The sequence below is a fragment of the Eleginops maclovinus genome, chromosome 7, assembly GCF_036324505.1.
Source record: "Eleginops maclovinus isolate JMC-PN-2008 ecotype Puerto Natales chromosome 7, JC_Emac_rtc_rv5, whole genome shotgun sequence".
In the NCBI taxonomy this organism is placed as follows: Eukaryota; Metazoa; Chordata; class Actinopteri; order Perciformes; family Eleginopidae; genus Eleginops; species Eleginops maclovinus.
The window spans coordinates 8,859,453-8,875,105 of record NC_086355.1 but is presented as its reverse complement, the minus strand read 5'-3'; the positions used below and the strand labels follow the sequence as shown (position 1 = coordinate 8,875,105).

General features: G+C 41.1%; 1 protein-coding gene across 1 annotated transcript in view; it reads left to right on the top strand.

Moving 5' to 3' along the window:
- klf7b (Kruppel like factor 7b) overlaps positions 1-15,175 on the top strand; it is a 58,335-nt gene extending 43,160 nt beyond the window's left edge. The window contains exons 3-4 of the mRNA XM_063888370.1: positions 2,887-3,010; positions 7,817-15,175. Coding sequence (XP_063744440.1) covers positions 2,887-3,010; positions 7,817-7,868 — 176 coding nt within the window. The 3' untranslated portion in view covers positions 7,869-15,175. The remainder of the gene's footprint in view (positions 1-2,886; positions 3,011-7,816) is intronic.
- The last annotated feature ends 478 nt before the right edge of the window (positions 15,176-15,653 follow it).

The following is a 15,653-nucleotide window of genomic DNA, read 5'->3' as shown; positions in this document are numbered from 1 at the left end:
GGATGAGGTGGCAGAGGAAAGCGTGTCTCCAAAAAAATCACAATGCTGGGACAGCAACAATACCCAGATCCCTGTTGGGGAAATCCGCAACTGACTGCACAAGATTTGACTGGAGAATTTGAATATGCAAATCCAGGAGAGCATAGCTCAGGATCTGGAATCATTTCAATCCGGGAACGAGTGAGTCACTTTGCGGTCACGTTTTCTGTGTGGTTAAAAAAACGGCTCAGATCAAAGAGGCATAGAAAGTGTTAGGAAATAAAGGGAGAGAGGGCATCACTCACAGTTGGATGTTCCTGTAGCACATCATCTTTTACCTGTCGTTGCATCACCTTGCTGTCAGAGCTGCTCTCAACTCAGATTTTAGTCCATGTGAAGGTTCTTCTACAGCTTTGGTTAATCTGGCACGATTATTCAAGAGGGAAAAGCAATCTCACACTTGTTGGTATGGGATGGAGAAGTTATTCCCTGTGGTATGGTTGGGGGACTTATAGGTAAACAGCACAAAAAGCTAAATTAAAAGCTGCATCTGCATTGAAAATTGGATTTAAATAAATAAACTAGTGTATTGTATCAGGTGTCAGGAAGATACATTTTTGGTGCTCCCAAAGCGGTTCAGATTGGCTCTGTTTTTTCTTCCAATCACAGAAACACATTTCAGTCGAGCTACAAGGAACAGCACTCGGCTTCAAAGCCAGATTTTGAAGTGGCCCAAATGTGTAATTCCAACATCCGAGTAAGCACATGATGCCATAGTGGCGTAAAATACTTTCCCCCATAGACTTGTATTGAGTCCAAGTAAATCCATTTTCGAGTATGAACATTTTAAATGCGCTTGTTTAAAACATTCGGTGAATACAAATCATTAGAGCGCTTGCTCTTTAGGCCCCGTGGATGTGGAAGATCCCGGTAATTTATCACTTGGAAGTCGAGCCATTTTAGCTTAATGCACCACTGAGCAACTTCCATAGGAATGAGCAGGAGCCCAGCTCTCTATCTAATTCTCTTTATAAAATCCATAAATAAGTGATATAAGTTGTACTGTCATACTTCAGCTTCAACAGTAGACCTGGTTGAATCTCTGAAAATCTTATAAAAAAGACTTGGGTTAGCAATGCAGAGAACTGGGACCAGGTTGTACTTAAATAGAATGAGGTTTCTGCCAGAGCTTGTTGACTTTCATTTTCATTTTCAATCCTAATTTAAAACTGAGATACATGTGACACCTGTATCCAATTATGTTTCCTTCACAATGTGGAATACTTGACAATTTTCACATTTCCACATTAGTTCCACTTTATTTTGGACTGTTGTGTGTTTGTGTTTGTCTCCTTAAGAAGATTTGTGAGTGCTGTGATGGCAGTTGAGGGGCTGCTAGGACATCTGGCTAACTGACTGTTAACTGCTGTATCACTCCCCATTAAGAATCATTTAGACCCCAATTATGGTTACCACCCCCCAGTTCACACACTCACACACAAGAGGTCTGTGGGGATGTTTGGCCAGATTTAAAGTGTGCTGTGGTTCAACTTTGCAGCAAAGCATTGCAAATTCAGCCAGCTACACTTGGCTTTGGCCAGTCCAATATGTGCACATTACTGGTGGATTACTTTGGGCAAACAGGTTCATCCTACTGTTTCATTGTCAAGACAGACGATACCATTAGGTTGTTTCTGCTACTGTAACAAGTTAAGAGAAGTACATTTTGTCTTGAATATAAACCCTGAACCCTAGCAACACAGCTCCATTTTTCAAACCCAGAATCATTCAACTTAATTCAAATGAACTCATCCAAATTCAAATGAAATACACCGACTGAACAAACGACATTGTGGCAGAATATACATGTCCTTGTTATAGACTCGGAACAGGAAGTTGATCAATTCATAGCTCTTACCCAGAGTACAGTGTTGCAGTATAATACATAATATAATATAATGAGTGTTATGTTCACTTATTTGTTCTTAAACTTAGTTGTACAGTAGTCTGACTTTTGAGGATTTTTCTGATTTATTTGCTGATCTCACGTACAGACCTTTAGAGAGAAACACACTCTTGAACAGGCAGTCAGACATCATCACGTCCCATCTGAAGACAGTCTGCTCCCTACACACACACTCTCTCACACACACACACACACACACACACACACACACGCACACACACACACACACACACACACACACACACACACACACACACACACACACACACACACACACACACACACACACACATTTCTAGCCAGAAGACACACACACACACACACACACATACACACACACACACACACACACACACACACACACACACACACACACACACACACACACACACAGCTGGAAGGCTTTCTATCACAGAGAGATAACTACAGGCTGAGAACAATACACCATCTCTACTCCCATCTGGTGAAGTGGGGGATGAAACTTCATTTACATTTCAGATCCCACCACCTCAGGGTGTGTGTGTGGTTGTGTGTGAGGGTGGGGTGGTTGGGGGTTCTGATAGCGTGAACAAAACGAGATTCATTTCAGGGTGAATTTAGGATTATGAATTAACACGCCGCAGTGCTGAAAGACTTCATTTACAACTAATTGAGTGTATTGGCTCATTGAAATGGCTGTTGTGTTAAAAATGGTCTGCCTGCCCGGCCCCTGGGCTGTGTGTGTTTGTCTGGAAAAGCCAGGGGTGGTTATATTTATATTAGTGAACAGCTGTAGTTTAGACGTGTGAAATTAAATGTAGAAAAATATAATGAAATGTGACACCTTCTCCTTTTTCTCTCTCTCTCTCTCTCTCTCTCTCTCTCTCTCTCTCTCTCTCTCTCTCTCTCTCTCTCTCTCCCCCTCCTCTCTCTCTCTCTCTCTCTCTCTTTCTCTCTCTCAGGTGAGAAGCCCTATAAGTGCTCATGGGAGGGCTGTGAATGGCGTTTTGCCCGCAGTGACGAGTTGACACGACACTACCGCAAACACACCGGAGCGAAGCCATTCAAATGCAACCACTGCGACAGGTAAACACACACCGGCATCAAAAAAACTGAGTGAACTTTACATTTGTAGGACGTTGGTGCTCTTTATCTGTGAAGGACTTCTTCTTTTTTCTAACCTGTGTTTGTTCTCACAAGTAGAAGTAGAAAACAATTGACGATAGGCCTTTTTCACAGAATATAGGCATGTTACAGCAGGAAAAGCTCAGGTGTGAAAACTTACCAGGGCGCTTCAGTTCAGGGTTTCAGGTTTTCTTCGTGCCGGCTAGTTGGACACAAATGATTATTAATGCTATTTGTAACACCTGTGCACTTTAGTCCAAAGGTCTACTGTGAAAAAGGCCTTTATTTTTAATTGTGTTGTTAAAATATTGGGAGAAACAATGTCCCACCTCCCAAGGAGAAGTCTTTACATTTTCTTTTCTAAATAAACTTTTAAAACATATACTGAATACGATACTCAGTTAACGCATGAATAGAAAAGATAAGTGTATCATTTTAGAGACTAAATACTGCAAGTGAGTCCCTTGTGACATTTAGAAGAGATGTGATCATTTTCTTAAACACATTTCCTCCGTCAGCAGCTGTTCAGGAGGATCTAAGGTGATTTCTTATCTGGACTCCTGAGTAATAAAGGTTCAAGACTGTAGCTTGTAGTGCAGACAATTAATTGATAAGGAAAGTTATTATCTAAATGAAGATCCTAATGGAATTTTAAAAACGTTTTCCTGCAGCTATAGGAATGCATGTAAACATTACTTGGATATGAGCTTATTATTGGCTTGCTAGTCTTGTTTTCCAGCCAGTAGAGGAACATTTTACTTATTGATCTTCTGTCAATCGGTTTTTTCCCTGCAACACAACGCAGTTTGCCCTCTGTGTAAAACAAAGGTAGAAAAAAGGATGATGGGTTGTGTGTTCCAAAATGAAAGCAAACTAATCTCCTTATGGACAAAAGCCAGGGAAGTCACATCGTCTCTGATTTGTGTTTGGTCCTTAAGGTAGAATATTTGTATGTGTGTACGCTTGTGGTTGTGTGTGCGCGCTTACTCATGCCCCTGTGCTGGCAGTTAAATGGATTCTGGCTATTGGCAGACTGGTCGCAGCTAATTGAGTGGCACCAGATGCCAGCTCCACTTTAACATAAACACTCTCTGTGACTGTGTATGTGCCTGCACTACCTTTCTGATGAACAGCATACACACACACACAAACACACACACCCACACACACACACACACACACACACACACACACACACACACACACACACACACACACACACACACACGTTTGCCCTAGAGGCAGTGTAATTGGCTGTTGTGGATTCCCTCTAGTTTGGGTTTTAGACATAAAACCCTCCAGAAACCTGCTGGAAGCTTCTAATCCTGGCTGAGAGCTGGGACTGTATTAGCTTCTTCTTGGCACACAAACACACTCTCACACACACACACACACACACACACACACACACACACACACACATACACACACACACACACACACACACACACACACACACACACACTCACACAAACGCACAGTGTCTCAGAGACCCACACACACTTATGCATGCAAAACGCAGAGAAGTTTAGATGCAAAGTCATACATGAACATCTAAAGGTAGATACACAATGACACAGATATAAGCGGTGTTATATTTGAGGCTCCACGTACATCAAAGTCTGTATTGTAGTCTGAAAAGGTATCAAAGTGGAAGAAGTTATTTTGAGCTTCTGAGTTTTATTTTTATTTTTTCCATTGACGGTGTTGGTGACAGTGTTTTGGATCGTTCTCACATCTTGTAGACTCTTAAGATACATTCCTACTAGAGCTGCAAGATTGGTGCATTCTTTTTTTTAAATAATAATCTGTTAATGGTTTAAAGTAATTGTATTTCAGTCTTATGAAAAGATCCAATTACGTTAGACCTAAGACACTTTTGAGAAACATCAAACTTTACGTTTTACACAGTTTTGCACAATATTAATGCTACTAGCTGCAAAATACTGAAAACTACTTTAGTCTCATTTCACACATTTAGCATATTTCCCTCTTGGCTTGTTAATGCTTGCATTACAAAGTGGATGGAAACACACTTAACACAGCCAGGATGTACCTCACTATTTACAGTAGAACACACACACATACACACATCTGTGGTGGGTGGAGCCCAACAAATATTACCATGAGAATGGCAAAAAGTGGCCGCCACGGAGAGGTTACCATTAGATAGACTGTTCAATATGACACAATTTCTCCAGGGGAAACACACACATACACACACGTACACACACACTGCAGTCTGTCATTAATCCTGCCTAATCAAGCGGGGACCCCCTGATGTTTCCATGGAGCCGGGAGGAGGAGGAGTGATGAGGAGGAGGACAAAAAGAAGTGAGGAGGAGGAGAAGGGAGAGTTTTGGGAAGGAAGAGTGGAGGATGGGAAAGAAGGAAGAGTGGGTTTGGGGAGGCGGGGGGGGGGGGGGGGGGGGGGGGGGGGTCAGTGTGGTACCAGCTGGTCCCAACGGTGACACAGTAACTGGCATGGCCATCTGTCCAGTCACACACACACCCACACACACCCACACACACACACACACACACACACACACACACACACACACACACAAAGGTGTACAGTCGACTCCACGTTGTCAGCTTAGGGTTGAGGAAACACCACAATATTTCCCAGAGAACAGAAATGAGAGCAAAGGTCAAACATACACTCGCACCATGCTCTTTGCAATGCTTTGAAATCAGAAAACTTTTGTAAATTAACATGTTGAACAACTTTAGAAATCCTACAAAGGATTTAAGCAGCATGTTTACAATTTCAGTGAGTTTAAGATATTTGTCAAGCTTCTAAATAAATGGTTTGAATTGTTTCTTGGCAACTTTGTTGCATCAAATAATGCTGATTTCATGGAACAGTGTCCAGGGCATCAAACCCTTAGGCAGCACAGATGATGAGTAACATATCGTTAAGTATAAAGTATTTCCAAAAAATGGTGCTGTCATGAGCTTCAGTTTTATTTTAAACCACCAGAGAAGGTGGACTACTTAAATGCATTTGGTGTGTCAGATGATTTCTCTGTAGCATCAATTAGGCAGATAAAGTCACATGTGTAATATAGGAGTACAACTGAATATATCCAGATAATAGCAGCTTTATTCAGAGGAGGTTTTTAAAATGTAAAAATAAGCAAAAGTATTATTATTAATATTATTATTATTTGTGGTGTAAGCTCCAAAAATGGTCCTAAGTGTTAAATGTGTCGTTAAGTTTCAGCTTTTTGACTTGTTACCTTATTTTTCTGGCTGGTTGCAGCCTAAACATGGGGGTTTCCGGAGGGATTTGAAGACTACCATTAGAGTATGAATCATAGTAGAAGCATCCATGAGATAACACATTTTGCTGCAGCGTGAAAAAAATGTCTATTGTACTTTTGGGTTTTCAGCTCTGTCTCCGGACAAAACAGCAGCCTGCCTAAGCCTACACACACACACACACACACACACACACACACACACACACACACACACACACACACACACACACACACACACACAGCACACACACACCCACACACACACACACAGAATAGCCTTGATTGATTAATAATGAATAAAGCCCCTGGCAAATTGAATTTTTTATTTCTCATTTTATTCTTGCCCACATTTTGTTTTGCCTCTCCTTTAGTCATATCATTTGTGATTCATTTTATTGGTCCTGTTCAGTTTAATGTCTTCACAATGGTGTAATAAAATTAAAATACTTGTGAAACTGCGACTCTTATATTACACATCCCCAGCACCTGGTTTTATTTCTCCCACACCAGGTGCAGTCACCGCTGAGTTAAATGGCCCGGCATTAGAGAGTACTGCCAGACTGTCTGCATTAGTGTCTATGTTCATGATGCATATCTAATTAGTTTCTAGAATAGTATTCTTCTCGGAGCTTGATGTCAGACGGCCGAGCTGTGGAGGTCTGGTTGTGATTTATGGTCGTGTTAGAGTCAAAATCACTGAGCCTGAGTTAGCCCATATTTGTGTCTCTGGGTTGACTTTGTGACATAATAAAGGAAGACTATTACTCAGCTATCTTCAATCACTGAGATCAAGTGGTTAAAAATCTTTGCCGTTCACTGCAATAATACTGTGTGTGTTAATCCTTGAACTCTGTCTCATTCATGTCGAAATGATACACTTACCCTTTCCTATAGGCTCAGTTAAATATAGTTGTATAGAAACATCTGTAGCAGCCATTGTAAACTACTTTTCAGGAAGTGTCTCACTTGCTATCTCAGAGGAAATATTTAATGAGGGAATATCAGTCATTTTGTCTCCCCAGCACATATATATATATATATATATATATATATATATATATATATAATTAAACTTCATCAATAGTGGTTCAGTGTTGTTTGAGCCAAAGTTCTAGAAAAACATCCCAGTTACGGTGGTTTGCTGCTAGCTTATTTAGCTAACAGATGAATCTCAGGTTAGCTTTCCAACCATCAGAATGCCAACTCTATGAAGTTGGCACCACCTTGAAATACTGACTTCTGTTTAAGGTAGAAGGGCCCTGAGATTAAGAGTATTATCCAGAAAATAAATATAGACAGTGGGTATTAAAAAAAGGGGGGAAATTCCCAATATATAGCCAGTGGCATTGATCAACTAGACTTACCCAAAATATTATCTCGTGCAAATCTCACAAGCAGCTATAATTATGCCTTTGTTAATGTGTTCATGCTATGAGTGATATACTATTATGTAAACTGTTTCTCGTTTTCTGACATGATCTTTCTGGACTCTCCGCAGGTGTTTCTCTCGGTCGGACCACCTGGCTCTGCATATGAAGAGGCACATCTGAGGGCAGAGGAAAAAGGAGCGGGAGAGGGGAAGAAGCACGAGGAGGAGGAGGAGGAGGAGGAGGAGGAGGAAGAGCAGGAGGAGGAAGAGGGAGATGAGGAGGAGGAGGAGGAGACATAGGAGGAGAGAGGGATGGGCAGTGGAGCTACCAATCGCCCGCCTCATTCACCCCGTCCATAAACCAGTCCAAAACAACGACGCCTGCAAGGCAGCGCATCCATCTGAGAGGGCCATAAAGATCAAATGGACTAACGGCCCTCTCATTGGAGACGGGGATAGCAGGAAAACGAGCAGTAGCTAGATTGTTGTTTTTCCTTAAAATTACACACTCGCACACTTGCAATAGTGAACACGCAACACACTCGTCTTTGAATGCATCATCCCGGTAAATCCCAGTTGCTCTCATGTGGCTCTGGGGGCTTGGACACTGCCAAACCAACATATACTTAACTTGCTTATTAAAACATTACTCCGCATTTTTTTCTTTTTCTGTACTTAGCGTGTTCAAACCATAAAGTCACTATAGGTGAGGAGATAGCTCAGTGGGGAAACTTAAAATATCCATGTAGTCAGTTATTCGTGTTTTACCGGTTTTTAAAATCATATACTCAACTTTTTTCTTGGTTTTGTGTTTCTCATACACGAAACTTAAGAAACCATCATCTGCCGCAGTCAGCTTCAGTAATATATTTGAAAAAAACAACAACGAACAACAAATCTGCAGGAGAGAGACTGTAAGGATTGACTTCCAGCATAGCTGACAATCGAACCCAGGGCTCGTCGTTTGGTGTTTTGGTGCACCTTTGGGACCTGGTCAGCGGGTGCTGCCGCAGCTCTCAGGCTATCCTCCAGTGGGTGTTTGCTTCTCTCACCTTCACTGAGACGCCTGCCGCCTCCGCAGGCCATCTGACAGAAATGCGCAGCGACACTTTCTTCCCTTTTTTTCTACTTAGAGGATGATAATTCTTCTTATTGTTGTTATTACAAACAATGACACTTTGTTCTTTTCTCTCTTGGAGAAAATGTCTTAAAACTCACTGAATTGCTTTCAAGAAAAAAACTGAAAATCTAAGAAGACTTCAACAGAATGTGTGGGATGAGAAGGGGAGGGTTGTTGGTCTTTTAATCCCCGTGTGCACCAGCTCTGCTTTTGCCAACTGTGAGCAACCAGTGGATGAACAAAAAAATACAATCACACCTACCCTCTGAAAAGGGATTTGTATTTTTGGACTAAAACAAATGCAGAGAGCTGAGAGGTCTTCATTTTGTATGCCTCTCTTTCTGCCTGCGATTCACTCCAGCTGAAATACAAAACCCTTGCATTGCGCTTTGTGGTCTCGCACTCTACGGGAGTCAGGCAGAGAACTCGCTAAGAACTGGGAACCTGTTTTTCTTATTTCTTTGCTATTTGTTCATTCTGAAAGTCATCCTGGAGCGCTTTCACAGACTCTGAGATTTCATCTCTCTGGCGGCACTGCAGGGCATGAAGGAAGGATGAGGAGCTGCATTTCAGTAACTCACATGGGACTTAAGACACAAACCGCCCTTTGTGTGGTGGTGCCGAATAGAGACGGTCACGTAGGCCTGGTCAAATTTGCCTGTTTCGTATCCATTGACTGCACTGAATTTTTTTCTATGTTATCTGTGCTTTTTTTTTCTACAGCTAAAAAAGGAACACAAAGAAAAAAAACTCATAAAAAGACTTAAAAAAAATACGACACAAAAAACTATCCTGTCTCGCGCTACACATTGTATACAGAACAAACACACATACTCCTTCAACACACACACACACACACACACACACACACACACACACACACACACACACACACACACACACACACACACACACACACACACACACACACACACACAAACACACACACGCATTGCAGACTTACACTGCAATTTCTTTGCTCACGGCTCCTCTTGAGATAAGGCTAATAAGATTTAGGAAAATAATTATTTAACTGATGAACAGAGTTGGAAAACAAAACATTGCATGGCAGGCTTTATGGCTCACCCACACACACACACACACACACACACACACACACACACACACACACACACACCAGACACTTCCTGGAATTATATGTTCTGCTCCCGGATCTTTTTTCACAGTAGGAATTTAGCAACTGTTGTTTAGTAGAAGAGTATCTTAGCTCTCGGCTGGAGGTAACAAACGACTTCAATCCTTTGAAGTGAGAAATCAGCTTGTTCTCAGTTCCAACAATCACCCACATATCCCTTGCTACAGTTTGTGCCTCTCATTTAATCAGCGATTTTATTTCAGAGACTCTGGTTGAAGCGTTTGTTGTTGTAGGTATAAGCCACTGTTTTCATCAATACAAACATTTCAAATATTTGCAGTAGGTCTTTAAGCAAAACATGTCAATAATCCTCAACAACCTCTCTATCCTTCATCTCATAAACAGTGAATTAGAATGTATTTTCCCCAACAAAAATAGCAACCAGAATCACGACTTGAATCTGGTTAATAAACCTTTCGATGAGTTAAAAATCACACTGGGTTGTTGGAGGTTTGGGTCTAACGGTCCATCAATTATGGGGGTGATATTTTGCACAAAATTCAACTCATTGAAGAGAATCATGACGGTAAAAGGTTTTAACTTGTGATGGAAAAGCTAAATTCATTTATTTTCTCTGACCTGAACTCAATCAGTAATGCTTGAATCTCTGATTGAAGAAAAGTGAAAAAATGAGAGGCAAAAACTTTGAGGAGCTCACACCCACAACGCCTGCTTCCTTTGCTTAATGGTTGCAGAAAAAATAAACTTGCCTTGCAATCAGGGCATTACTGATACCGCCAACATCCACACCAACACTGACGCTGCTTCTCCATCCACCCACCACCAACATCATCCCTGTAGCGCATGCAAACATACTCGCTGCTGCTGATTGCTGCAGCTGGGTGAGGGTGCAGGGATTCTGAAGCTGGCGGGGGATTTCACATCCCAGCGTGCCCAGTCAGTGTGCCAGTTGGCCTTGCCCGACTTCATTAGGTGAAGCAGTGAAAAAACTCCCCTTAGAGGGGGTTATGGTGCAGCTTTGAACAATCGATACCAAAAACCTCCAGCGTGGAACTGCCCTTTAGCCACGGGCAGAGTCTCCCCGGTCAGGAGAGATCAGCGGGAGACCGCCTCCATATGAGGCCTCTGTATCCAGCGGCAGCTTTCTCTACGTACTCTCTGTTTCTGCTAAATACAGCGCAAAGCAACCCACTAGGAGATGAATCCAGTGTTTCAATATTATTTCATTTCTTTGTTCTGTTACAAAAGCTATATCGATGGTTGTTTTCTTCAGCTTGGATGATGCAAAGTCATGCCAATATGTTGAGACATGCAATGGGATGTAGAAAGAGCCCTCCTATACAGGACGTACAATCATAGAGGGATGGGGATCGTAGCACTTTTGTGGGGCTTTTGATGGCATGAATGTGTATATGTGTGTATGTGTGTGTCCCAATTAGGCATACTGTGAGGGGAGCAGGGATTCAGCAGAGGGGTTGATAACAGATTTTTAACTGCTGAATGTGTGGGAGAAATGTTGCTTGATATATTTGCTGTTTGTAAATGCTTTTAAACTAAGCAATGGCTGACAATTTGTTAATTAGGTTTGGTTCAGACCCTTCATTCGTTAAATTGTTCATTCATCCATTCATCATTTCCGTTACTCATGAGATTCATTCAGAGTCAAAGAGATGAAAGCTTGCACTTCATTTTAGAACGATCTCAAAGAAAACTCCTCTCTTTAAGATTAGTTTAAATTATACTTGTGACTCACTATTTTTTGCTTTTTTCATATTTAATCAATAATACACATTTCTCGTAAAGAATATCAAAACCATTTCATACTCGTGCTATTTGCTGAGCTGCTGAAACTACAGGAGAATATACCTTATAGGGAACTGGCGGGTTAGTCAGTGTCATAGTGACCTAAAAGTGGAATAAAAATGTACCTGCTTCTTTAAAAAGAAAACAATGAATAAACAACAAGAACATTTGCTTCAAGTACAGTCTAAAGGGAATGTGATATAATGGTTTTAGACAACTACATAGACATGGTTTATACCAAGATTACATATACCATTTCAGAGCGTCCATTACAATTGTAGCACTGGCCACCATGGAACAACTCAAATGTTCTCCTCTTTAATTAAAATGTTTTGACATCTAACAGATCTCAAAGTCAGTTCGGATACAATTTCCCGTATTGTTTTCTTTGTGTTGAAGCAGGTTTTTGTCACAGTGTTGCTTTGGGTCTCTCAGGCTCCTCCAGGCAAACTAGCAGCCGTCCCACAGCTCTGATTAGCATTAGCACTCCCGGGTCTGCCGCTCTGGTTGCAGTTGAGCTAATGAGATAGCTCTGGGTCACAGGGAAACTGAGTGGTCCGGAGCAAAATAACAACAGTGACTTTGAGCCGGACTAATTCCAGCGCTACGTACCCAGTGGATACATCTGCTGTGGAATAAACAAAAGATCCCGTTAGCATCGAAAAATGACAGGAGAAAGTTGTCAAAGACGCTAAACTGTGTTTTAAAAAAAAACATTAAATCAGCCCCTGCATTTTATCCCACAGATTCTAGATAAAATAAATGACCATTTGTCTGCTAAGGCCCTTCGGATATCTAATCCACTGTGTCACAAACCTCCTCCTCCTTCACAGTTAAAGTGCCATTCATCTTTTTCTCCATCCCTCCATCTTCACCCCATCTCTTCCTCTCTTTCCACAGCAGTTGTCCATGCACTATCAGCTGCAGGATTGCTGAATGCACACTTTACACACATTTTGCCCAAAGATTTGCATATTTGCAAGTTAACTGCTGTGAATGTAGTAGACATAGAGGAAATAGCTGCGAGGCAGAGAAGCTGAAAAGTAGTGTTTGAAAGAAGTTGGAGGAGAGGGATTGTTTTTCTTACATGATGGTCCCATTAAATCTTAATTGCCAGTACGCTCGAAGTATCCATGCTTCATAACGTTCTCAATCTCTTATCTACTGTCAGCTGTTCACAAATGTAAAATAATTTTCTCATGGTTTCATAGGCAGGAGTGCAGAAGCGTTAGTTTAAGTAAGCTTGTTAGCACACTGCAAAGAATAAAGTCATTGAAAAGACACAGGAGGGCTGGAGTCTTGGGAAATGTTAAACTGCTGAATATGTAAGCTGACGTTACATCAACAATTTAAAACAAGTAGACCATTTCCATACATCCAATGGTTTAAGTGGAAATTAACAAGGAGAGATCTTCTGAAGTTGTTTTCACACTGACGGGGAAGTCCGACTTTGAGAATTGTTTGCCTACAACTATGAAGGTTTTTTCATTTCTTGCAAAATCTGCACCCAACATACCCAGTGTGAAGACATCCTTTTGATGTGCTCTTTGACCACAGTCAGTTGTTGTGTGACGCAGTCCTTAAGAGGAATCAGGCTTCAGTTTCCACAGTTTTCTACCATATCACTCTGGAAAAGGATTGTCACTTCTGGCAGCTTTTGTAAATAGCGTGAGATCTTACACACAGACCGCTCTGTGTGAAACTCTGTGGCAACGGCGCCATCTCAGACACTTCAGCGTTTCTATAGATCTGCTTTAGTTCACAGGAACATTGCACTACATCTTCATACTTAGCTATCGCACTCTCCATGTGCACGCACTGCTAGCTTAGTCTGTTTGAGCACTCTGTCAAATATCCACTTAGCATTTGTTACACGTCCAGGATGCACCTTACAACCAAGAACCAATATACGTATGACATGTCTGCTCTTGATAGATCAGAGGGACATATTGACTTAAACCTCCACTGAAAAGTCTTGTTCATCACCGTTACTCTGGAGAAGCTTGTTGTACTTTACCAACACATGCTGGGACTTGGTTGAACTTTCTTGGTATCTGGGACATCCCGGAGTGACTCTGTTTGTCTGTAACTTCTGTGTTTGTCCATGCTTAATGTGTCAGTGTATAAGAGATTCACACATCTTGACCCCTTCCCTCTGTATGTATATTTCACCTCATCCATAATAAACCTTCTCCACCATAACCACAAGCAGTCAGAGCCCCGTGTGGCCCGAACACACTCAAAGTCTTCAGATATCAGGCTGTACCGGGAAGTTCTCAAGAGCAGCTTGGGGGCTTCAAGCTGTTCTTTGATGAGACTGCAAAACGTCTCCAACATCCCAGCTACATGTCCGGTCGATGGGTACAGTTTAAGTTTGGTCGACCGATCGTTGTAGGGGCTTTTCCATCTGTCAGATTAATTTATCTGTTAGATCTTGATGCCCAATGCATTTTGTAGTGTACTTATAGCCCTAGAACTACTTTCTGGAGTTTCACCAGTTGTTAGACCCCTCTAAGTCTGTGCAAAAATGATTGGTATCAAAAATGTTTTGTCTAACTTGTCAACCAACGGCATTTCAATCGTGAGACCTTAAGGGACTGTCTACATGATTCTCTGGTTTACATTTCCTGGATTTTGTTCCAATATGGGTCTTTTATTCACAATTATTCCCATTGTTTCTGTCAGCTATGACAACATGTTGCTGCTCACCAGCTGCTTTTCAGAGATCTAGGACACTAAACTTGAGGTTTTAGAAATGTGCATGATGATCTTGCTTGCCCAAGTGGATACTGTAGTAAAACTGTATTAAATACAATCTCCAAAATCTCTGCAATGCTCGTAGTGAGTAACATATCATTTAAAAAAAAACACAGAATGATTTTGGTGCCAACTATTTTTGCCACATATTGGGGGGAAAGTGACTAATCCAGACTTGTAATTTATTGAAAGCTGTGTTTTATCACCTTTATATCATCACAGTGAACACAAACCATAACTGTCAGAGGATCACAAATATATTTCCTGGGATGAGTCGACATGTAGAGAAAAAAGAAGACAGCAGGTGTGTTTTCACCATCACAACATCCCGTCCGGCGGGGGCTCTGCTACTCCGATAGCTTTCATATCAACCTTTGATCCATAAACCTTCACTCCACACCCGCTTTCCTCTCCTCTGTTACCGTCACCTCTGTTGACATTTTTTTATTTTTTATATTGAGTTCTCGTTTTATTTACAATTTTTTGCTGTACAAAGTGTTTAAAATATTATTTGTATTATATGATGTTAGTATGGTAATGTTCTTTATTAAGGAAGAAGAAAATTTATTTTTGTTACTGGTCTGTTTCATAATTCTTTTCTAAATTGGTATTGTAAGATATCTATGCAAGAACTGTTAAGTGGAGCATTTTTATTTAAGAATGTAATATGTGTAATAAATGGTAGAATCTGGATGTGGCTCTCGTGTTTGTTTGTTTTTTGTTTAAGTGTTTTAATGGCAACCAGTGCCTTTATGTACAGAAAGAATCGAAATGGGAAGACAGAAGGGATGACATTCGACAAATGGTTGGGGACAAGGCCCCAGTACATGGATCGCTAGCTTTACCAGTCGATGTATACAGTTATTTTAGAGGTGAGTATGAAATCTCCTCTTTGTATTTCACCAGTGTTTCCTCTTGATTGTATGTGGATGTGTTGCGGGTATGACACAGCATTAATCAGCATTAATTATTTTACTTCACAATGAATTATAAATGTGTAGAGATTTCCCTCGGGAATGGTGCCCTTGGATCCCTCTACATTAAATATAAACTTCCGTATACTATCAAACTCTTTATCCTTTTTGTTATCCTAGGACATCTGTGTTCTATTCCTTCAATTCCATCTCAAGCTCACCAAGGCAGGCTGAGTTCTTCTAATATAACCTTCT